Source organism: Chaetodon auriga, chromosome 12, assembly GCF_051107435.1.
Source record: "Chaetodon auriga isolate fChaAug3 chromosome 12, fChaAug3.hap1, whole genome shotgun sequence".
Classification (NCBI taxonomy): domain Eukaryota; kingdom Metazoa; phylum Chordata; class Actinopteri; order Chaetodontiformes; family Chaetodontidae; genus Chaetodon; species Chaetodon auriga.
Window position 1 is genome coordinate 13,766,204 of NC_135085.1, and position 22,905 is coordinate 13,789,108.

At 44.8% G+C, this 22,905-nt stretch overlaps 4 protein-coding genes across 4 annotated transcripts; 2 read left to right on the forward strand and 2 right to left on the reverse strand.

Annotated features, from left to right (window-relative positions):
* Window positions 1-183: 183 nt before the first annotated feature.
* Window positions 184-5,371, reverse strand: otol1a (otolin 1a). Its single transcript, XM_076744246.1, has 6 exons — window positions 4,514-5,371; window positions 2,510-2,605; window positions 1,905-2,383; window positions 1,733-1,822; window positions 1,514-1,585; window positions 184-1,314 (listed from the first exon to the last, which is right to left on the reverse strand). The coding sequence occupies exons 3-6, from the start codon at window positions 2,359-2,361 to the stop codon at window positions 437-439; spliced, it is 1,497 nt and encodes a 498-aa protein (XP_076600361.1). The 5' UTR covers window positions 2,362-2,383; window positions 2,510-2,605; window positions 4,514-5,371; the 3' UTR covers window positions 184-436.
* Window positions 4,520-12,272, forward strand: ppm1la (protein phosphatase, Mg2+/Mn2+ dependent, 1La). The gene is made up of 4 exons (XM_076744251.1): window positions 4,520-5,335; window positions 8,723-8,897; window positions 9,365-9,526; window positions 9,787-12,272. Exons 1-4 carry the CDS (start codon window positions 4,937-4,939, stop codon window positions 10,140-10,142), a joined length of 1,092 nt encoding a protein of 363 aa, XP_076600366.1. The 5' UTR covers window positions 4,520-4,936; the 3' UTR covers window positions 10,143-12,272.
* Window positions 12,273-15,393: 3,121 nt separating this feature from the next.
* Window positions 15,394-16,029, forward strand: arl14 (ADP-ribosylation factor-like 14). Its single transcript, XM_076745666.1, has one exon. It carries the CDS (start codon window positions 15,394-15,396, stop codon window positions 15,997-15,999), a length of 606 nt encoding a protein of 201 aa, XP_076601781.1. The 3' UTR covers window positions 16,000-16,029.
* Window positions 16,030-18,912: 2,883 nt separating this feature from the next.
* On the reverse strand, window positions 18,913-21,686 carry LOC143329686 (zona pellucida sperm-binding protein 3-like). Its single transcript, XM_076745698.1, has 8 exons — window positions 21,279-21,686; window positions 20,930-21,045; window positions 20,719-20,822; window positions 20,415-20,592; window positions 20,163-20,280; window positions 19,940-20,025; window positions 19,506-19,765; window positions 18,913-19,193 (listed from the first exon to the last, which is right to left on the reverse strand). Exons 1-8 carry the CDS (start codon window positions 21,684-21,686, stop codon window positions 19,087-19,089), a joined length of 1,377 nt encoding a protein of 458 aa, XP_076601813.1. The 3' UTR covers window positions 18,913-19,086.
* Between the last annotated feature and the right edge of the window lie 1,219 nt (window positions 21,687-22,905).

The following is a 22,905-nucleotide window of genomic DNA, read 5'->3' on the forward strand; positions in this document are numbered from 1 at the left end:
TGGGCACCTTACACCCTCTAGTGGGAACTAAATGCAATTATGGATTATTTACTTCAATTGTTTCCCAGTGTGTATTGGCCTCACTGACACAGAGCTTATCTCTTCTAATTGCAGTAACTAATGGCGTATGAATTAGCTTCTAGTTATGTTTCTGAATAAGTAAAACTCAAGGGTCATCCATTTCAAGCATAGTCATTTTTAATGCATTGTTAAAAAGAACTGAAGTGTTGCATACAGCAGTGTAAAAAAGCCTCCTCCATATCCAAATACAGCAAGGCAAGCAAAGCTTTTGGTTTGATTAGCATGACAGCAGTGAGCAGATACCAAAGCAGCAATGTTTAGCTGAATCACATCAATTTGACAGAGCAGTGCAATAGGCTGAAGGTTGTGCAGAGTCTACAAGAGGTTAAAATCAGAGCTCATTCAAAGGTTGCGGTCACAGGTTCTCCATAGCAGTAGGTTTGGTCTTTGAGTCTGGATAAAGCAGGAAGCCAGTGAAAGTGCTGTCATCCTCACTGCTGGAGTAAACTCCATTCCAGTCTCTTAGCGTCTCCAGCCACACCTGGTCACCTTCATTCAGCTGCAGCAGTGCGAGGTTGGACGCCTGATCGATGTCCTGGCCGTACAGAGAATCCCGGGTCCGCAGCTTCCGTATCCCATTGACCACCAGGGCGGCACGCACAGGCCGGTTGCGCACTGTGATGTGGTAACTGAATAGGTAGACCCCTGGGTAGGTGACGTTGAACTTGTTGAGTGCTGGGTCCCAGTGGCCCTCCCCATTGTAAAAGACCTTATCAAACTTCACAGGCAGGTTGGGTGGAGGGAAGGACCTGCTCGGAAACAAGCCCACACTAAAGGCAGAGCGAACTTGCTCCACGCTCTCCCCTGGTGGGCCTCTAGGGCCCCGAGGGCCACGCGCACCTTTAAGTCCCCGCTCCCCCCTCAGCCCTGCTATGCCCCTGGGTCCTAGAGGTCCTGGTGGACCTCTGGCACCAGTATCCCCCTTCCCTCCTGGAGGCCCTGGCTCCCCTCTCTCTCCCTTTGCACCATTAGTTCCATTCACTCCTGGGGGGCCCATCTCACCTCTCAGACCACGCTCACCCACATCACCTTTCTCGCCTGGTAAACACTCGCCTGTAGGTCCCATTTCACCTTTCTGACCCTTTGTCCCAGCTACCCCAGGGGGACCCATGGGCCCCTCTCGCCCGATGCTGCCCCTGGTCCCATTCAGGCCAGGCCACCCTCTTTCTCCCGGGTCTCCTTTCAGACCAGTGAAACCGCGTTCACCTTTCTCTCCTTTGGCACCCGGATCACCTATAAAATGTAGAGAGGTTATATTCATGTAGGAGGACATGTTTTAATTGAAATACTTTAATTTTCAAACAGAAATATACATTTACATATGTTTATAGAGTACATTTATATATATTTTAGTCTAATCTAATACAGTATGATTAAAACAGATGATCTATTTATACAATTTATACTGACGCTCTCTTGGCTAACAACACACCTCTCTCTCCTGGTTTTCCTGGGATCCCAGGGGCCCCAGGAGCACCCATTGGTCCAGGATCACCTCTTTCACCTGTGGTAGTTTTGATAAATAAAGCGTAGAAAATGACATCCACAAAGTACTTATACAAAACAGCGTTTTGCAAAAAAGGAGAGAGGGACAGAGATAGAGAAACGGAGTGACATTCAAAAACTCTCCTGCTGTTAAGCCCCGTTGTACCTATGTCGCCATTGAGTCCGTTGGCTCCAGGTAGTCCTGCTGGTCCTGGAGGTCCTCTGGGCCCTGTTTCTCCCTTCTCTCCTGGTAACCCTGGAAAACAGAGCAGAGTAGGAAGAAGGACAAATTTTGATCTCAGAAAGGTAATTTTCCTGAAATTGATAATCCATCTTACCTACAGGGCCCCTCTCTCCTGGCGGTCCCGATGGCCCTCTCTCCCCCATGGGCCCTACGGGGCCTCTCTCTGGTGGACAGCACTCACAGAAGTTGAAGAAGCATTCATTGTAGTCGAGGGTATAATTTCCGTGGGTGTTCCCTGGGGGTGCTATGGCATCGGTGTGGAAATCAGTGGGGTAAGTGTCACTGGAGTAGGTGGTACTGTCTGTAGGGGACAGGGAGTAAGCGTCCATCATAACCTCAGTTGTCTCATCTGTGTGCATGCTGGAAGGGGATGCTGTTGTGGTGGTGTGCCGTCCGAATCCTCCACCCCCACCTCCGCCGCTGCTCCCTGCTCGAGGGGGCTTCTTGGTGGTCTGAGGTTTGGGCCAGCGTGTGGTTCTGGCGCCGGATGTCAGCACGGCCATCAGTACCACAAGGAGAGTGGTCAGGAAGAGCAGGCGAACGGATGGCATACCGAGGGCTTGACGCAATAATCTGTAAAGGAAGAAGAGAGGAAGTTTGAAGAATGTAAAGAAAACAGGTGCAGCACTTTGGAAAATGTTTAATCTGTTGCAACACAGTGTATTTACAATGATTAGGGAAGGAAAAAATGCATTTTACCTGCTGATATAGATGATGCTGACTCTTCATTCCAGCCCCTCCGGCTAGAGATGGATGCAGGCTGCCTCCTTCCTTATATTGCCCTGGTTGTCCAACCTTTATGCCAATGAGAGAACAAGGAACAGAAAACACAAGGGGTTATTAGGAGGTAGGTGGGCTGGCAAGAACAGATTACATGACTCCTGAGGGATATGAAATAAAGCAGGTTGAATAAAGGCAAGACTTTATTCTTTGTGATATGGGATATGATTCCAGGGCCCGGGGGTACCCACGCTGCTGAAGTGTTGTTCACACACGGTTGCTTTGTATGCAAACAGCACAAATATAAGGTTACGCACAAAGATACACATTTGCAGAACATGTGTACATGCATACAGTATGTACACACAAGCTCACACGTTGTTGGTCATGAATAATATCTCATGTGAGAGTGCAACACCTTGTAGTGACCACACCGCTTGGCAGTACCTCAAAGCAGAAAATGGATCACCATCCACCTGCGGTGGGAGAGGGATCAATGTCCCAAAACAGACGGCGTGGCAGCATTGATCAAACCTTTCCTTGATCTAACCAACCAAAAGACCCCAGTAAACCCAATAAACCTCACGGAAACCTGGCCCCACTGAACCAAGCTTTACATGTCGCAGAGTGTGTGTTGGATGCAATTTCAGCCTCTGATATTAACTCTGAATGATTCATCGTTGGTTGGTTGGAAGATATATCCTGAATATTCTGCCAAACTGAGGGTATGTATTGCTTTATTATAGACATGTCTTATGTCATCTGTTTGAAACACAAGAAAAAGATCAAATAATTTTGCTTGAATCGCCTAAGCATCCTCCTCAAGCCTGTCACGGTTAAAGATTTTCCCAATCACATCACTGAAATGATTAAGTAGAAATTTGCAAATGTAAACGAGAGTACAATGCATCGGTGTTCTTTCTCTGATCCGCGCATTTCATGGAAATCTAATACAGCGTTTAGTTAAAGGGCAGATTGTTCTACAAAACTCGTTCAAAATCTAAAAACTCATTACTGTTTTAATTTGTGTGTCTGCGTGTGTGATGACTGCTTTGCGTGACTGAATTGCCTTCTGCGGTCTCTGCTGTAAAAGGGATGCTGATCTCAATGAAGCTTTCTGCAGAAATAACGCTGAGCTGGCCACATGAGCTGACTGTAAATGAAAGGACGGCCAGAGGTGTTTTACTCCTCGGAGCCATCGGGGGGCAGTGTCTGGCCAATGCAATATCTGCTGTGACCAGCATCTGCACACAGTATAACATTAATTACTGGGCTATAATATCCTGTATTATAATCAATAAATAGTTATTATTGTGTCATGCCGGTTTCTTTGAATGTAAATGTTGCTGAATATATATATTCAGGCAACTTTCTGCGTGTCTGTTTTCAAGTATGTATTCTGTTTTTCTCTACTCTCGGTCCAGTTTACATTCTGTTATACTGATTGATGTCCAGTTGCTCGTGAAAAGTCAGCAGGGCCAAAAATGTTCCATGATGAATGAGAACTGATATGGAGTGAAACTGCATCTAGATCTGGCACCAGTTTGAGTGTCATATTATACTGCATGACATCATCATTTGAGTCCGCAGCGGCCGTCATTGGCTCCAATGTTTTGCCCGTGCGTCGTATGAGCTCGCAGCTGCGCACTCTTATCAGAGCCGACTACACTTACAGAAAGAGCAGTGTGAAGGTAACCACTGTCACAATACACTTCCGCTACATACTTTCAGAATAAAGCCCTCACTTTAAAAACATGCTTAGTGCACACGAGCGCAGCGCCTGCTCATGTCTTTTTTATTAAGACGACCGCAGCTCGTTCCGGTCTCATCCTCACTCTCCCTTGGTGTTTTGACGCAGCTCAAAAATGGAGGCGTGTGTGTGTGTGTGTTTGTGTGTGTGAAAATGTAATGTAGATGCGGAGACTGAATAGACACGTATCTAAGACACGAAACGGGGTCAACGGCGGAAAAAAAGGAGGACACCTCCAAGTCACATCGTCGACTCTCGCCAACCTCCGGTGACTCCCATGTCTTTCTCCGGGGTGGGTCTAACCCAAAAAATCCGCCATCCAACAATGGGCTGTGGGAGATCGGCTCAACTCGGAGAATCCTCTTGCAGCTGTTCCGAGAGCCGAGGATAGGACCAAGACATCGGACCGACTCAATGAGGCTGGCGTGTCCGCTTTTGTCCTGCGTCTCTCGGCCCGGTGTCTGACAGTCAGCCGCGTACTGCGCGTAAATGCGGTCTGAGTAGAGAAGACGGGTCTCCGAGGAGCACTTTAAATGTTGAAATGCAGTCTTTGTCGGCCGTCGTGGTACTGAATCTGTTTCTTCATAGTTCCGCTGAGCGGATGGAGTGAGTTGTGCAAAAGGAGAGAGAGACAGACTGCAGTTTGGTTGCGTGTGATGATAGGAGACACAATGACGCTCTTGTCTCTTCTGGGTCGGATCATGCGTTATTTTCTCCTCAGGCCTGAGACATTGTTTCTGTTGTGCATAAGCCTGGCGCTGTGGAGCTATTTCTTTCACACCGACGAGGTGAAAACCATCGTCAAGTCCAGCCGGGATGCCGTGAAGATGGTGAAGGGGAAAGTGGCGGAGATGATGCAGAACGACCGGCTTGGAGGCCTCAGTGTCCTGGACGCAGAGTTCTCCAAGACCTGGGAGTTCAAGAGTAACAACGTAGCCGTGTACTCCATACAGGGGAGGCGAGATCACATGGAGGACCGCTACGAGGTGCTCACCGACATCACCAACAAGAGCCACCCGTCCATATTCGGGATATTCGACGGTCACGGTGGAGAGGTAGGCTGGGAGGGAGAGGTTTGTCACAGTGCGTATGTGTGGACTCATCCAGACCCAAAGACCTGCTGCGGCACCCGAGGCGGCATCATGTGGATTGAGAGCCAAGTAAAGAGACAGATAGGAAGTTGAAATTTAGGACAAATCTCTCATGGCATCATACAAGATATTCTCTGGTGGGACATTAAATTGATATTGTAAGAGATCGCAGTAGGTGGGACAAGGTCACTTAGGTAGAAACTTTCTCTGAGCACCGTACAGATACAGAGTGTTTGCACTTGGGTGCAGACACCCCCCCCCCCCCCCCCCCCCCCTCCCTCCTCCATCATTGTGTTCTTTTGTGTCAGCACCTCCTCCTTCTCCCTGCCAATCCGGGAGTTAACTTGGGATTCATCACAAAGAGCTTGTGTGTGTGTGTGTGTGTGTGTGTGTGTGTGAGTGTGCATAGGGATTAGTGATGTGTGTGTAGGTTTTGTCTTGTTCCTCCACTCCCTGTGCTGTCAGGGGTCAGTGCTTTCTCATGGCTGCCTTCAGACCACGTGTCCCGGACACCATCTGTCACACCACCACCACCACTGTCCCCCAGAGGTTCCAGTGCACTTCACTCAATGATACTGGTTTTTGATTTAGAGCCCAGTCTCCCCATTCCACACCATCTATTTTTTATTTGTTTTATTAATACAACACAAGAACAGATATTTAGATTGACTGCCTATCACATTATCATTAACAGCTAAGAAAAAGAGCAGATATTCACATCTGAGAGGCTGGAGGCAGTGCCTGCCTTCAGTTCTATTTTAGGTTTCTTCTGACTGCGGGAGATGTATTAGTCTGAAGCGATGAAAGCTGCTGCAGTTGAACTGGAACAAGCTATTTGTTTCTAATTTGAATCTGGCACATTTATCAAAATATGTGAATCCAACAACGTTTTTTCAGTGTCTTGAAAGGTCCAGTGACGCTGTTTGACACGCTGGACGTCTGCATTTTATAATGGAGCTGCCCGTTCTCTTTCCTGAAAGATGAGTTGCGTTGTGTTTGATCACGGAGAGCAAGACAACAATCCGAGAGCAGAGTTTATTTACCCATCTGGATCACTCTGTCTATTCCTGTCCCACAAACAAATATTTCTCCTTCCTGTCCGGACATCTCACTCTCACTCTGCCAACCTTTGCTCCCTTCCTTTAGTCGGACATGTGTCTCCCTGCATGTGTGCATTAAATGTTTTCACTCGTACCTTCTCATCCTTCAGTCGTCACAGTGAAATCGGGTTTAGGAGGGATCACTCTGACATGGATTTCAGGCATTAGCATCGATACACAGACCTCATCCTGAGACGCTCAGTCCTATAAACACAGTTCCCACTGAGCACTGATGATGATTGGAGTGTTAAGAGGCATTTTGGGAAAGCTGTGTTTGACTTCTGGGACTCTCTATGCAAATGATGTTGTTGGGAAAAGCTACCACATGTGTGGATATCTTTCAGCATTTATTTGCTCGTGCGTTTTTATGGAGTTTGGGGCTCCAGTAAGCACATGCACACACACACACACACACACACACACACACACACGCACACAATATTAAATAAAGCATTGCCGCCAAACCAAATATGTCCAGATAGAACGGGCTGTCTCTGGCAGTCCTTCTGGCTCTGGAAATATGCGGGAAATTTCTCAAACACATCTGTGTTGGGTTTTTTTTTTTTGGTGCGTGTGTGTTTGTGTGTGTATTTTATATCGAGCCAGTGAGTTATGGCCCAGATTTCTAAAAGTCAGCACAAGCTGCTGCTCCTCTTTTAACATGATTTACTGAGACTATTTGCTGTTGAAGCAGGAACTTTAACAGGCTTTCACACCACTTTGCTGTATGAAATTGAATTTATAGTTCGAGGGGCAAATGGGAGGCAGTGGTGTCATGAAGAGATCTGCAGTCAGATTAATGCGCTTTTAATAAAGTCGGTCCAATATTTAACGTTCACCCATTAAGTTCTCGGACAGTGAAGCATTTGAGTCATTTTTGAAGTCCGTAACTGCTCTGGCATTTTCAGCTGTTTACGACAAATGGAAATTTACACTTGAAGCTCTTTTCCTGATCAGGGCTCACTGAGTGCCTCTCTCTCCAATTAAATAGATGAATGAGTGCGCTTGTCCAGCCAACGGGAATGAGAGAAGGGGGGAGGGGTGCCGCAGGAAGACATGGTTTCTCTCCACTGATCATTAGAAATATCGTAATTTGATCTTGATTACTGCATTGATGGAAACGCGCAGCTTTAGTTGGCTGTGAATAAAATGCTGCAGAGACACACTGTTGCACCACATATTCAGGTTCTTTGCTCAGGTTTTTGGCTGTATTTTAGCAGGCATTGATTAAAACTCATCATATCTGTGAAACATGTTCACACCAAAGGGTCAGAATTAATTTAAAACACTAAATGAATTCACATGAAGTATCATACTTGTGCTGTAGAATTGCTGCAGCACATCAGAACGCAGGAAAAAGGGCCCAAAGTGCCCAAATTTCCATAGGAACTGCCAATATGAATTATGCAGTCTGTACAGTCTGCAACCAGAGCATTAAGACGGTATATATATTCCCATTTTCGTTTTGATTCGACAGCATTAGCATAATGGAAATCTTGGCAGAGAAAATGAGGGTAGAAGCACATAAGTAATGGTAGCAGGAGGAGGAGGAGGAGGAGGAGGAGGAGGAGGAGGAGGGCAAGTGGGCTGGAGGAAGAGGAGGCCGCTCAATAATTCAGCGCAGAGCACCTGCTGTATTAAGCGAAGAAAGCTCTCCTCTAGATCAGAGTTATGTTGGACCACATTACCTGGCAAGCATGGGGGTGCGGGTTATTTGTTCTGTGCTGGTAACCTGTCAAACTAAGGCCGATTCATCTGAAAATGTGCTGAAATGTAGATGTATGTACATAAACACAGTGCGGCCAGGTGTATGGAAAAGAAGAGCCGGTTTTTCTCAGCACCAAAAATAGTTGTGTTTGTCTAAAGCTGTGTTTATTGAGGGTTTTGGGCCTCTTGGGTACAGCGGAACAACCTGCAAACACAATATTTGGACATACTCATATATGCACGTATATATATATATATATATACACCTCAGAAATATTGCTATGGCAAACATGTTAGCGACGAGCTGCCTATTTACACCTCCAGACTGAGCAGTGTTGCCATGTATTTGACAATTTCAGTTGTGTCCCTCATCTTAAATGTTGTTTTCCTGTCATGAGTGCTTAAAACAGGCTCTCACATTTGTCTGCGTATTACTGACAGAGAGCTTAACTTGAAATCTGAACTTCTAAACTGATTTGAAATCGTCGACAGCCATGCAGCTCCTCACATCCTCCCTGTGTCTTCCCTCCCCTCCCTCTGCCAGGCTGCAGCTGACTATGTGAAGGCCCACCTGCCAGAAAGCCTGAGGCAGCAGCTGCAGGCCTTTGAGAGAGAGAAGAGAGAGAGCGCTCTCTCTTACAGCAGCATCCTCGAACAGCGCATCCTGACTGTGGATCGTGAGATGCTGGACAAGCTCTCTGCCAACCACGATGAAGCAGGTCAGATGGGGAAGTTGATAAATATATATGTGGACAATTTGAATCCGAAACTCAACATTTGAATTATTATGCAGCCTAGTCTTGGTCAAAGCGGAGAAATATCCTGTCAGCACAATGCGGTGAGGCTGCTGTGTGGTAACATTATGCCGCAGCACATTGTAGTGTAGCTGATATTTTGTGCACTGATGTGAAATCAGAGCTGCGATCCACATTGATCAGTTGGTGGAATTTGATATGTCTACCTCCAGAAACATTTTTTCCCTCTTCATTTTGTTGGCCTTGTGTGTTTTTCCACTGTTGATTAGTGTGGTGACAGTCTGATATCCAGTCAGTCAAGCTAAAACACAAACACAAGATTATCAAGTAAAACTCTCCAAGTGTTCCAGACATTGCTACAGACATTTTTGGGTCAAAATGTCAAAGCTAACCGCTGTCTCAGCTGTTTCCTCTTTCAATCTCCCGTGCAGGAACGACATGCCTTGTAGCGCTGCTGTCAGACAGAGAGCTCACAGTGGCGAACGTTGGGGACTCTCGGGGCGTGTTGTGTGACAAAGATGGGAATGCTGTTGCACTGTCACATGACCACAAGCCGTATCAGCTCAAAGAGCGCAAGAGGATCAAGAGGGCAGGTACATGATGAGAGAGACAAGCCTGTTGTTCAAAGCACAAGCTGAATGGACCTGTGCTGCACTGGCATGTGGCTGAATTTGGGGTCCTTGGTTGCCATCTGTTGGTGTATTTAGGAACAGCATTGTGTTAAACAAAGCTCTGGGTTTAGGTTGTGATGTCTGAAACAGATACTTTAGCCGTGTGATTAAATGATCAGCATGTTTTCGCCCTCATCATATCGTCAGACTGAACGCTTTCATTGTTATTTCTTCACTTCCAGGAGGTTTCATCAGTTTTAATGGATCCTGGAGAGTCCAGGGAATCCTGGCCATGTCCCGCTCTCTAGGGGACTACCCGCTGAAGAACCTCAACGTAGTCATCCCCGACCCAGATATCATGACCTTTGACCTGGACAAACTGCAGCCAGAGTTCATGATTCTGGCGTCCGATGGCCTGTGGGACGCTTTCAGCAACGAGGAGGCCGTCCGGTTCGTCCGCGAGCGTCTGGACGAGCCTCACTTCGGCGCCAAGAGCATCGTCCTGCAGTCCTTCTACCGCGGCTGCCCCGACAACATCACTGTCATGGTGGTGAAGTTCAAAAGTGGAGCTGGGGGGAGTAGCAAGGCTGGGGAGTAGGTGGAGTTTAGAGCTCACATTGTGATCGATGTTTTCTGTCATTTTCCCCATCTTCCTGACCGAGCAGCAAGTGTGACATCACAGGAGGGCTGGAGGAAGTTAAAGTATAGACTCTGAGAACTGGACTTTTGCAAAGCTCACACACACACAGACACACACACACACAAAAAAAACACAAAAAAAAGGTTTTGTTTTGTTCATAGGTGTCTGATTTATAAAAGGGCATTTAAACACAACACAGGTCTCATAACAATCTGCCAACTTGACGGTGAATACATTAAAATACTGAACCAACAGTGGAGACACATAAACATGAGACAAACACACACCAAACAGGATCTTCTCTTAACCAGCACACGTTAGACTGTGACTGATTTATTACTGTTTACTGTACATGCACGTGAATGGTACAGCTCCACTGGAGGCTTCTTCAGAGGAGGCTTCAACTAGTGCCTACTCAACAATTACTGTGCAACTGCAGGAAGCTACTGAAAGTGTATTTGCGAAAACTCCACCCTGCTTGCTACATTTTGATGATGCCCGCAAGTATTACGTATGCACCTGTCACATTTTTGACCTGAAAAAGTCTGTCAAGTATAAAAAGACTCCAGTGGATCCATACCTTTATTTAAGTAGAAGTGATGCTGCACTTAAAATTGAACTTTTGAGTATCAAACAATCACTCCCTGACTAGAGAGGTAGCTGTTAACCATTTGTCGTGTCATCCTCTGGCTGCAATGCTTTCTAAAAGTGAGATTATTCAGTTGGTTCTGCAATCTCGCCACTAAATCCTGCACACTGGTCCTTTAAATTAAAGCAAACACATAATTGAAAGTTATGCAGGAAGCCAAAGAATTGTGAGATGGAACATGAGAGGCAGAAATAACAAAAAGGTAGACTTTAAAAGCCTTTTTAAATGTAATGGTTTGATTCCATTTCAAAATGCAATTACAGAGTCACAGTTTGGAATAAGGAAATTATTAATTGGCTGATTTAATGATGCTTTTGTTACTGTAACCAGTAAACTAGGAATTTAAAACAGTGAATGAGCTGCTGGTCCTCAGGTTAGCCAATGAGTCACAATAGAGAGGTCTTTTTAATAGTGATGTTGAAATCATTTGTCACCTTCATCCAAACTGACTACAGCCACGCTTGTCTTTGGAGGCTGAAACTGCAAAATTTTACAGCCGCTTTTCAAGTGTGCATACGGTTAGCGACACTCAGAAAACAGATTTTAGGTGGAGTATTACTTTAACACACGCGCACACACAAACCGTTATGAAAAAAATGCACTTTTCAGATGTTTATTTTTTGGAATGGTCAATTCTTACATATCAGCAAATGTAAAGTTTGTAAATCCTCAGTAATACGAGAGGGTTTCCATGTAGAACCTGATTTGATTCTGTCACATCTTGATGCTGCAATTTTTTGGAGCTAGTGTAAACTGTTCCGTCAAAGTTGTTTTCCACCATCTGTATCAGGACATGTGCTTTGGCTTATGCACGTTCATGGACAAAGTACACACAGTATGTAACCATGGACACACTGGTGGCTGCCTTTGACCCGGGAAGCACACGAAACGGGAGGTGCAACAGATATGCACGCCTCTGCTGCCATGAGAAGCTAAAAGATGACACAACATGACGTGTACAGACGCAGCCTGAATGCTAGTAGCTAGAAATATGATATGCTCGTGAAGCAATACAACTGGTGTCACTGACAGCAACAACCTGTCAAGGAAAGTTACCGTAAACCACACTTGATTTACTACTGTTTTATGTTCAAGTACTTCTTACCACTGTGTTTCATGATCTTAGCATCAGTTGACAGAAGCCTTTTTTTATTTAACGGTTGACCCAATGCCTTATTTATTGTTAAGTTTTTGGATGTGTCTGGCAGATTTGCCAAATCAGTGTATTCATTTTTTTTTTTTTTTTTTTTTTTTTTTGTCCTTCTGTACATGAACAGAAGTTTACAATAAATTAGATACCCATCTCTTTGATTTGAGAAGCAGTTCATGATTCAAACATGTTGAGCTGATGCTCAGTGTAAAAAAAAAAAAACGGGAAAAAACTGTAAAAAGAATCTGTATGTAAACTATCAGTATTAAACAAACTCTTTCATCTTAAATGCATTTCCTCATTAAGTCTTTATTATCTCAAAGGGCTGACTTTTCATTCTGACCTACAGTAAGTGTGCAGCATGCTCACCACAGCAGCTCAGTCACTACAAATTACACCAACTCTTTATTCTCAGTTTTTTTCCTCTATAGTTTTATTCTTTTAAATTAAGTTTCCTTTTTCACACGCTCACGCCTGCTGCAGTTGAGGTTTAAGTGCCGTGTCCAAGGTCACAGCAAGGAAAGAGATGAGCAATGTTCCCTGCTGCCTTCTACCACATCTCCGGGAATTTGAATCAGCTGTGTTCTTGCTGTCAACCATCGGTCACAAGGACCTGCTTGTTGTAAATCATATAGCGATCAATAATGACAAAATAATGTGCTGGTGAGATCAGAGTGAGGTTGGAGAAGAGCACGTTACGTCTGTTGAGTGTGGGATGCTATTGTCGGACAACTCTTTCCATGCCATAACTCTGCGCTGTCGCCTGCAAGACAGCTCACCCCGGCTGCAGCCTTGAGGAGGGCGCAGACAGCTCGGAAACGCTCGATGATGCCAAGTTCAGTGACAGTCAGTGCCAGGTGCAGAGACTCGGAATAGCTCGGACATGGGCTGGACCAAATACCAAGACCCGCGTTCCCACATTCATGCGTCTAGAGTCAAGTGCGTCACACTTTAGCTTTACGGGAACACTTTGTACTATTTTATAAGGATTTGACACTTTATAAGTGAGACAAGCGCACGCAGGCGGCAGAGGAAGAAAGTTGTCATTAGCCATCTGAGTAATAAGCAAGAATTTAACAACTCTGCTTTGCTTTTAATCCCCTTGCATCATTTAAAGTTACTACATTTGATTTAAGTTACAACATGGGACAGCAAGGCTCCAAATCCAGCATCGAAGCGCGGGTGATTTTCCAGAGCGTTGGCGCAGTGGACATGTGCCAGAAAACGGACCCATGTTCGACTCCAGCCTCTGTTGTCCGCATTCAGAAGAAAGTGACTAGTCAGACGGCCTGTCTTCACTCTTCCACCCGGGCACTGGAAAAGTCAACAAGCCATGCTTGGTCCCAAAGCCGCTGCGACAGGGGGCTGGTGTACGTGATGGACAATCCAACCGGTGGCGTGTGGGTGAAGCCTGGAGAGAAATGGAGCAGGTCTTGATACCAGCATGAAATCATCAGAAAAGAAATTCTTCGATGGAATTAAGTGAAGCACCCCGTTACTGGGTGCATCATGTGCGTCCTCACGCTTTGGCGTCTTCGGAGCAGCAGGATGCCGCTGATTTGAGTTCCAGCGCTGAGGTGCGCCTCCGCGGCGCATCCACACTGCAGCGTGTGGATTAAAATGGTCTCAGTGACATCTAAGGGTTGGCTGGACTGATCGCTGCAATTTATTGATTTAGTCTACAGGAGACGTTCATATATTCAGTGCCAGCTGCCTGAAAAGAAGAAGATGAGAGGAAGTGAAGAGTGTCACGCGTCACTCAGATAATGTGTGTTCTTTGGAAACATAGTCTTTGTCTTGTTTCCAAGATGATTGTGAGCTATTGTGTGTGTATTAGTAAGAATGATTTTCCTACTAATTCTTTTTTAAAATAATGTGGAGCTCAAATGAAAGAAGGGAGCTTTTAAGTCAGTACTGGAAGTCGACAAACATCAACCACTGCTATTTAAATGAGTGTGGTTTGTGAACACAGTGGCCAAAGGGCACTGTGTCACGGTGAAAACTGCATCCTCCCAATGGCTGACCAACCTTCCTTTATTTTTCCTTCCTTTTGATTTGACTCTATCCTCTTTTTAAAATTCATGTAACCACTGTCTGTAACACCATATTGCAAAGAAACGATTTAAAATGAAATGTATTGGTTTTTATTGATGGTAGCATGAATGTGATGGACTGGAGGTCAGTGTTGATCTGAAGGCTGTCATAGCAGCACGGTGTTCAGGGGGTTTATGTCTCCTCTTGTTTTTGAGAAGCTCTGAAAACTTTGAGGCTTGGGATAAGTGATGGTGCATCTGAGGGAAACAATCCACATGAGGGTCAGACTTATGGAAATGTATGTTGAAATAATTAATTTTAAGTCTTAAAAGCATATTATTTTCTTTGTTTTACTATACAGAGGAGGCTACTGCTGGTTCAGACAGAAACTGCATTTCTTTCTTTGGCAGGTGAAGTCTGGGTGTATTGTTCCTTATGTTTACATATTGATTGTCACTGAGGCAACTATTGTGCTGTGGAACAAATGATTAAATTAAAATCTGATTTTAAAGCAAATGATTGTATGTGTGTGCAATAATGTACCCAATGCACTGTGCACCATGGTCCATCATAACAAAATAACTCACTCCTTTTTACCTTTATTCTTTCTAATTCAGATGCACTTTTGAGTTAAATGTTTCTGATCATCCTTTCAGTCTGCTTTTGAGACTTTGACTTGAAGCACTTTAGAAAAGCAGACTGCCTTTCAGTAGAATCACTTAGGAGCTTCAAAGTTGACAGTACCTTTAGGAAAACGTTTTTACTGAATCAATCCTCACATTGTGCTTTGTCACCTTGTATGGGGGCACTTTCTCTCAAAAACGGCAACAGATTGCACGACCTTCCTCATCTGTACAAAGTCAGGGCTTTGATGAAGGTCCAGTCAATCCTGGCTGATCCCAACCTCCCACCAAGGAGTTCAAGCTGCTTCCGTCTGGCTTCAGATACAATCTGCCATGCAGGACCAACAGACTTAAAAACCCATTTGTTGAGTTCTTAAGTCCACTGGCCTTTTAAATACCGTGTAGTGGTTTTCTCATGCTGTACAAAGAAAATATCCCTGGGGGATAATAAAGATACCTTGACCTATTAAAACCTTTTATAACCATTGCATGACAAGACGTCATTGCATAAAGAGCAATAACTTTGCATGACTGTATGGTAAATAAACGAGGAATATCCTCTGGTTGGCGCAAACTTTGCCCCCTGGTGTGATGTCTTATCGGTGAGCAGTGAGTTACAGTCAGCATGTAGCTAATGGATTATCCATTAAAGTCCGAGCAACGCACTGAGCAAACACTGCTTCAAAGAGCACTGTTAACTGGGAGATGTGCCTTTCCCACTTGAGTTGACTTTCTTTACCTCTCCACGTTGCCATGGGACTGCGAGGATCTAAACTACCAGAGGCCCAAGTCCTCCTTCTGGGCCTGGACAACGCCGGAAAATCGACCCTCCTCTACAAGATGAAACACAACGCGTGTGTCGGCACCGTGCCCACCGTCGGCTTCAACGTGGAAATGATGGAGGCGAGAAAGAACAGGAGGAACATCGTCTTGACGATGTGGGATGTCGGTGGCCAGAGGAAGATGCGGGAGCACTGGAAGGGTTTCCACCAGGACGCAGCGACCGTTGTGTTTGTTGTGGACAGCTCGGACACGGGGCGTATGGAGGAGGCACGAAGGGAGCTGGAGAACACGCTGAGGAGCGAGCAGCTGCGCAGCAGTCCGGTGGTTCTGCTCGCCAACAAACAGGACGTGGACGGCGCTCTGACGGCCACGGAAATCCAGGACAGATTTAACCTGAGGAAGATGTGCTCAGATCGGGATTGGTTTGTCCAGCCTTGTTCCGCGTCGACGGGAGTTGGAATTCAAGAAGCCTTCGGACGAGTGGTCCAAATGGTCAAACTCCCATCAGACAATGTGGCGATGAAAGACAATATCAAGGAAAAAGTGCACTATCTCAAAGCCAGCCGCAGAAATTAACTTTTATTTATATGAAATGTGTAATTTCAAACCACTGACATATGTTTAATATAAGTATAATATAATATAAGTTTATTCTAAATGTAAACTGCTTATAGGCTACACAATAAATCAAATTTAAAGAGATTAGACGTTTTGGTCAGACAGTAAATGTCTTTTATGCCCACATACAGTATCCGGGTTGGAGCTACTTCAGAGTGACTTTGTTAGTCTACTTCTAATGATTCCATTATGGAAACCACGACAAACACAAGATACCATGAAGCCGATTACTGTACCACTACTGAGCACCACAGACACACACGAAGTTAGTGTAGAAACGATTTTACACATATCTTCTTTCAATTATTAACAGAATTTGATTATCTCACACAGCCATGGCCTGATACAGGATCAGCGAGATAAGTAACGAAGTGCATTTATGTTTTGGTGATATAAACGCTGCTGTCCTGACCCTCGGTCGCTAATATTAAAATCCTGCTGAATTAACAGACCAAAAAGACTAAGCAAGTGTCATGCTGGAGGATAATACACAGCAGCCAAACAGATTTTTCAGGACTTGGCAACCCAAAAGTTGTTCCCATTAATGGTTGATTTTTGATTTGAAAAGGAGGACTATACTTAATAAACATTAGCAAACAAACCGGGCCCTGTTAGGAAATGTAGTCATACTTGAACACTTGCTGGCACTTTCCTTGGAACAAATGGAGCAATGAGGGACATCTGACACAGGCCACTTCAGGCTGCTGCAGAGGAAATATCAGGCAACGTCTTGGGCGGTTTCTTCTGTAAATGTCTATAATAATGATACAAAACAGGCCAACAATCTCAAATGTCGATCTTTTGTGCTATGTGGTCAAGCCCAAACTTATCCAAAAGACGTCCTCGTCATGTAGTTTGTCCGCTGTTGGACTCGGGTCGTCCCCAGTTCCCATCCCTCACTGTTTCTTCGTATGTCGGCAGGCGCTTGCACTCCTCGTATGAGGGCAGCTGAGCAGCAGGAGCAGGATCCATGGAGCTGTCCGGTGTGCTGCTCTCCATGAGCGGTTCTTGCGATGTGGTGACAGCTGGGAGTCCGTTGTGAGGCGGGGTGAGCTGTCTGGATCTGGAGCACAACACTCGCTGGACAAAATATCCCACAGCGAACAGAAGCAGCATAATAAGCACCCCGGAAAGTTTCCGGGTGACCATGGCGATGTTGTAGTAAGTCTTGTCCACGAATTGCTTGCAACAGGTGACGGCGGTGGTGTCGTTTCCCTGCGCGCAGCAGATCTGGTCATCCCGACAAATGTCCTGTCCGCATTTTCGGATGGAATAAACAACCGTGCGAGCCAGAAAGCAAACAGCGAACACCGCCAGTGCACGGCATGTGTGGAAAAACATCGCCGTTGTGCTCAAAGGGGAGAAATGAGCCGGTGAATCGATGGTGAAGCTCGGGGAAGCAGGGTGCAGGCGAGGCTATTCACTCCTGGTTAGTGTGCGCTGAAAGATGCGCTGGATGAAACGCTGACGCAGAGCCATCATCAGCGCACCGCATGCCCAGAGGACATCCACAAATTCTGACGAAAAGAAGCGAAACGGACCATTAAAACAGCACAATTCGTCCACATGTCCACTCACTCAATAGACAGGACTCAGAATTCGCTTAAGTACAACTGAGGCTGGACGCAGACAGCCGAATGTGTCCCTGCAACATATGAATATGCTAACAAGCTTGACATTAACTCTAAAGTGTACTTCAGTCTGATTTATTATGCACTTAGCCTTTTGTATTGATGCCGCGCAGCAAATCGTAAACACAGTCTTACAAAACAGCAGCTTATTCATTTGACATTAGAGTAAACAGGCGCCCGGGAAATCGACCAGTCGTGTCGGAAGCCCTGAGAAATGACCAATGATTAATCGTGGAAAGGGAGAAGAAAAAAAGAGCCTCCTGCAGAAACCATCGTTCCAGGACCGTGGACAGCGCCCAACACGCCCACTGAGGGTAGAACAATGAGGGGCGCTGTCCGAGGTGCTGACACAACTCAACCCAAATAACTCAGATGTCCTAGCTGGCAAGGGCGCAGAGAATTTCCATTTGCAATATTAACACTGGTGTACATTAAGGGTTCAGGTCAGGGCTTTCCTTAAAAGGCTGTAAAGGTTTGTTCCACGTCCATTTAGGCTGACTGTGAGGCTGGAAGTGCGAAGCGCTGCTGCCAACAAGTTAGTTTTGCTTAAAGTGTGAATGAAAGGCTTGGGGAGACTGCAACAGCAGCACTGGTGGTGCTTTCTTTACTCACAATAACCAGCAATAAGCAACTTTTATTGAATTATTCCGATAAAAATTCAACTTCTAACCGAGATTAGTGACCAAAAATGTTAGGAAAAAGGACCATTTTTAAAACAAGGCATTACTGCGTAGAGCTGCGTCTTATTTTACAGGATGTGGCAGACACAACATTTTCTATTGCGTCATATACCCTCACAATGATTAATCAATAATGTGACTACAAGATAAGTAGGTTGTGGGTGGTAATGGAGGGAAGTGCTCCCTAACAGCCTGTCTGCTTTTCTCCACAGTTCAAAATAGCTGGTATTATGTTCGCCGAATTCTTCAAGTCAATGTCAAAAGGATGCATTGTTTGTGCATTTGTGTTAAAATACACAAACACACGTTGCAATTTCTTTTGACATTCATTTCTGCTTCTGCTAATGATTCTGAGTGCTTAAAACCCGGTGCTGATTAAATTGTTCGCTAAAGACATACCCAGTTCTTGGCAAAGAACTGCTGGATGGTGGATTTTGTAAAGACCAGATGATGCTCATGTGTTTTGCATAGATGCAACAACAACAAAAAAAGCATGTTAAATGTAAAATATTTACTGAAAAAAAAGGTGTCATTTAAACGGAAAACACAAGAGCTGTAACAAAGCAAACAGGAATTTTAAATTAAAAGGGGAGTAAAGTTCACAGGAAAAATTTCTCTGCATTCACAGGAGCTGTCAGTCGTGTCCAAAATGTGAGTTTGTCCTGTACATGCCAGCAATGAAAGCTGTTTTTTTTTTTAAATTTTCAACAGCCTCCATTGTGCTATCCTGAGTCTCAGGTGGTCCTGTTCTTTGGTGAAAGTGGTGTTTTGGAATCTGTTGGCCTTGCATCTGTTTCACCGAATGATAGGACAGTAATGGGTCCCAGCTGGACGGTTTGCTCTGGAAAACAAATCATATAAAGAAAAAAAAAATGTAAAAGAGTCTCTTACAGCTGCACTAAAGTATATGAATAAACATGTATACTCAAATACAATTACGGAACATTGTAAAGCATAAAACAAATCACATCTCCATTTAGTCTGCATTAAGGATCAATCAGTACATAAGATATTTCAGCGTTGGTGGTTTGGAAAGCAGCCTTTAAATATGCTAGAATGTACAACATATGCCCACAAAATCAGTGTAATTTGTACACAGATTGATCTTATACAACAAGAATAAAAGTAGGAATTCAGTAGAGGCTGTACTCACCTGCTTTATACTCTGTCCCCCTCTTCACCCACTGCTGATGTTTGCTGTGCTGGCTCTGGTGCACTCCCGGATGAACACGGTAATAACTGGCTGGGGATTGTTCCGGTCTGCTCTGGACTGAACTCTCCTGCAGCGTCTTGGAGGGCCGTGCTTTGGTGCCGATGGTGGTTCGAGGGGGCTCTGTGGACAGAGGCTCCTCCACCCGATGGGAGATACCGCAGCTTCTACACGCCTCGTCATTCCCGTCGACTGACCTCCACCTGGATGAGGAGGCAGTTCTCAGGATTAGCGAGATCACTGCACCTCATGGCATGTTTTATAGAGGGGATAACGCTGTCGGATGACATTCAAGGAGGTACAGCTTCATTTCCTGATAATGCACTCTAGAGAGAAGTGGCCATGCAGATCGTAAAATTACTCAATTATTATAATACCTGTTCTTAATCAAAGAGCAGGCCCTGTTCTGAGCACTGACAGCTAACATGACTGGAACAGCCTTCACGTAGCAGGTTATGTAGACCTGTGGGAGAGAGGAAACACGATCACGCTCCACTTTCAGGTCTCATGTATATTGCAGAGAACATGTAACTAATGCAAGTCTTACACTGAGATACAATGTGAACAATAAGCCTTGAACAGACAGGAAAATGAACCAACCTGGTTGCTGGGCACCTGGTAGAACCTGAAGGCTTCAAGTTGAAACCTCAGCTTGTGCTCTTCAACTCTCGGTAGAAAATGGGAGCTGGAGTTTGTCAGGTAGGCGTCAGCAAGACATCTGTTAGGGCAGCAAAGGAAGACAAATGTCAGGAATGTAGTTACTTAAAGTTGAGAAAAAAAATCACAAACTGCAATAAATGTAACTGGCAATCTTGATTTCACAGTTGCAGGATGGTGCGTGTTGGAGCTCACCCGTTATGCTCGATGAAGTCGTATCTTAATGTTGCTTCTGCATCAGGAGTTGCCGTGGCCACACAGTGGTCAACATAGACCTGCAGGGGCATGTGGTTACCAGTGACAGCAGAAACTTCGAGATGAATGGGGTCACCGAGGAAGTAAGAATGTGATCCCCTCTGAAACTGCCAATCATCTGTGAAGACGAGATTAAAATGGAAAATCCAAACATTCAGGAAACACTCTTAACAGAGAGGCAGCATCGTGCTGCTCTGAAGATGCATGGAAACAGAAAACGATGCTGTGTGGATCATTTTAATACCAGTCATGAGCAGCAGGTTAAAATCTATCTGGTCCTCTGCTGAGGCCATGGAGACATAAGGAACCCAGGTGGGATGCAGGGAAATGCTATCCACAGCATACCTCCTGGAAAAGAGACAGCAGGTTACAACAGTGTTTCAGGATTGAATTCTTAGCCTTCATTTAGCTGATTACACACACAAAATTACTGAGTTAAAACATTCAGGACTTACTTCTCATAATGACATTCAACTGGAATAGTTGCTCCATCCAGTCTGAGCAAACCATCAGATGAAGGCTCAGGTGTGTAGACCAGAACATTAGAATAGATAATCTTCTCTTCTGTCGACTGAAAGGAACAATGTGAGTCTTTCAGAATGTGCGATTCCACAAAACAATACAAGACAAGACAAGACAAGCCTTTCAGCCTAAACCCAGTCACTGAGCGCCTGACACTGACAGGGGTGCTCATCTTAACATAATGAGAAATCCACTGTGTGCAAACTCCCCCCAAACAGCTGAATAATAAGAGATGGATTTGTACAACCCGAGCTGCACCTCATAAATCAACATGATGCTTACAGAGAGTTTAGTTCCACAGTCCATCAGGTGGACCTGGATGGTGTATTCCGCCTCTCCTGAGGGGACTGCTCCGCATGCACTCCCCGCAGTCAGTGTATCTGAGCCCAGGCGCAGATGCCTACCGTCCACCTGCAGGCCTCTATCAAACATATCCGCCTGCACCACAACCTCCATCGAGTCCGGGTGACAGTTGACCACGACAGGCCGAGGCCGCGCGCTGAGCTCCGGGCTGTGCTGCTGTTTGACCGCAGCCAGTGGAGGCTGGATGTTAACATGAGTCCTGCTTGGGATGTGGGCGTTTGTTGCGCTGGAGCCTCGGCCGTACACTAACCGGCCTTCTGTGAGTGTGTGAAATGAGATGAGAACGATAATCCACAAAAAAATGGTTCTCTTCAGGTCGCGGTCCATTCTTGACCTCAAGCGGGTTTGGGAGGAGGGGCGGTGTCCCACAGCCTCTGAACATATCACCGCAGCTGTGAGTGATCTGCGGTGACACACCTGGACGCAGGGTGTGACTGATTATAAGCCCGTTTCACTCAGCATGTCTCTTCAGTGTTAAGTGAAATGTGTCAGCATGGAAGTGTTTAGCGTTTTTAGTCCATATAATTAATTAACAACACTAGATGACAACTTTATATGCACGCTTTTTTTTTTTTTTTTTTTTTTTTTTTTAGTACGACAGATGGGCTAAAATACAACATGCTATAAGCTAAATATTCCACTAGGTGGCACTACAATTTCAAAAATGAGTCTAGTTTGTCAGCAGCGAAATCATTTCATCTCTACGGGTTGAATGAATGGAACTGAATTAAATTAAGCCTTTTCCCCCTTTAGATTAGTAGCGTTAGCTCGTTAATAATGTGTTCTCGGTTTAGAATTACATGTGTTTTTCTCCTTTCTGTCCTGAGCTGTAGGCAGCGTCGCCGCTTAGCGTTCATTTAATCAGTAAATTGACATCAGTTTAATTTCATTAAACAAAGAAAAATGCCATTTGGTAGGGAGGATATATTGACACGATTTGTATTTTAACTGTGGAAATAAAACGACACAATACAGGAAAGGAGCTGATGTTAATAAACGAGAAGCAGAGAGAGAGGAAAACAGACTTTTCCCCTGGGTTTTGCCTGTCAGGCTACTACAGGCTGCCACATCTTCACATATGGAGGTTGTTAGAGCAGTGTGCAGCTGTGTGAGCTGCAGGAGGAAGTTATTTTTAGGAAGTTTCTTGTTTTTTTAAAAAAAAAAAAAAACAAAAAAAAAAACACTTTATGATAATATTTTCCTAAAAAAGTTGCTGAATTAAGCATCAGTCACAACAAGGCAGTTAACAACAACTCTTTTTGGGAAATATGCAAATCAACTTTACCTGTCATTAAGTGTCAGGTCTGTATTAATGAAACCAAACATGATTTTAAGAGAAGAAGTACTTTACTAATGCCCATTCAAAGTAAACATTTAAGTAAGGTTAGTGCATTAATAATACAACAGTTTGCACAACATTTCAGTGTTCTTGTCGTGCTACCTTTCTGTCATTTGTAAATGCAGGATGTGCTATCAAATCCAAAATAGCATTTCTTTTTTCATTCTGATTTCACCATGTCTGCCCGCTTCTGAATCCAAATATATA

What these genes read in the sequence shown, in the direction of transcription:
- otol1a (XM_076744246.1), bottom strand. Translation starts at nt 2,361, where the DNA reads ATGCCATCCGTTCGCCTGCTCTTCCTGACCACTCTCCTTGTGGTACTG. An exon ending in AGGAGAGAGGGGCCCTGTAG is followed by an intron (nt 1,823 to 1,904) that starts GTAAGATGGATT and finishes TCTGTTTTCCAG; the next exon opens with GGTTACCAGGAGAGAAGGGA. An exon ending in CGGACTCAATGGCGACATAG is followed by an intron (nt 1,586 to 1,732) that starts GTACAACGGGGC and finishes AAACTACCACAG; the next exon opens with GTGAAAGAGGTGATCCTGGA.
- ppm1la (XM_076744251.1), top strand. Translation starts at nt 4,937, where the DNA reads ATGATAGGAGACACAATGACGCTCTTGTCTCTTCTGGGTCGGATCATG. An exon ending in TCGACGGTCACGGTGGAGAG is followed by an intron (nt 5,336 to 8,722) that starts GTAGGCTGGGAG and finishes TCCCTCTGCCAG; the next exon opens with GCTGCAGCTGACTATGTGAA. An exon ending in CAAGAGGATCAAGAGGGCAG is followed by an intron (nt 9,527 to 9,786) that starts GTACATGATGAG and finishes CTTCACTTCCAG; the next exon opens with GAGGTTTCATCAGTTTTAAT.
- arl14 (XM_076745666.1), top strand. Translation starts at nt 15,394, where the DNA reads ATGGGACTGCGAGGATCTAAACTACCAGAGGCCCAAGTCCTCCTTCTG.
- LOC143329686 (XM_076745698.1), bottom strand. Translation starts at nt 21,686, where the DNA reads ATGGACCGCGACCTGAAGAGAACCATTTTTTTGTGGATTATCGTTCTC. An exon ending in ACTGTGGAACTAAACTCTCT is followed by an intron (nt 21,046 to 21,278) that starts GTAAGCATCATG and finishes TGTTCCTTTCAG; the next exon opens with TCGACAGAAGAGAAGATTAT. An exon ending in GACTTCATCGAGCATAACGG is followed by an intron (nt 20,281 to 20,414) that starts GTGAGCTCCAAC and finishes CTGCCCTAACAG; the next exon opens with ATGTCTTGCTGACGCCTACC.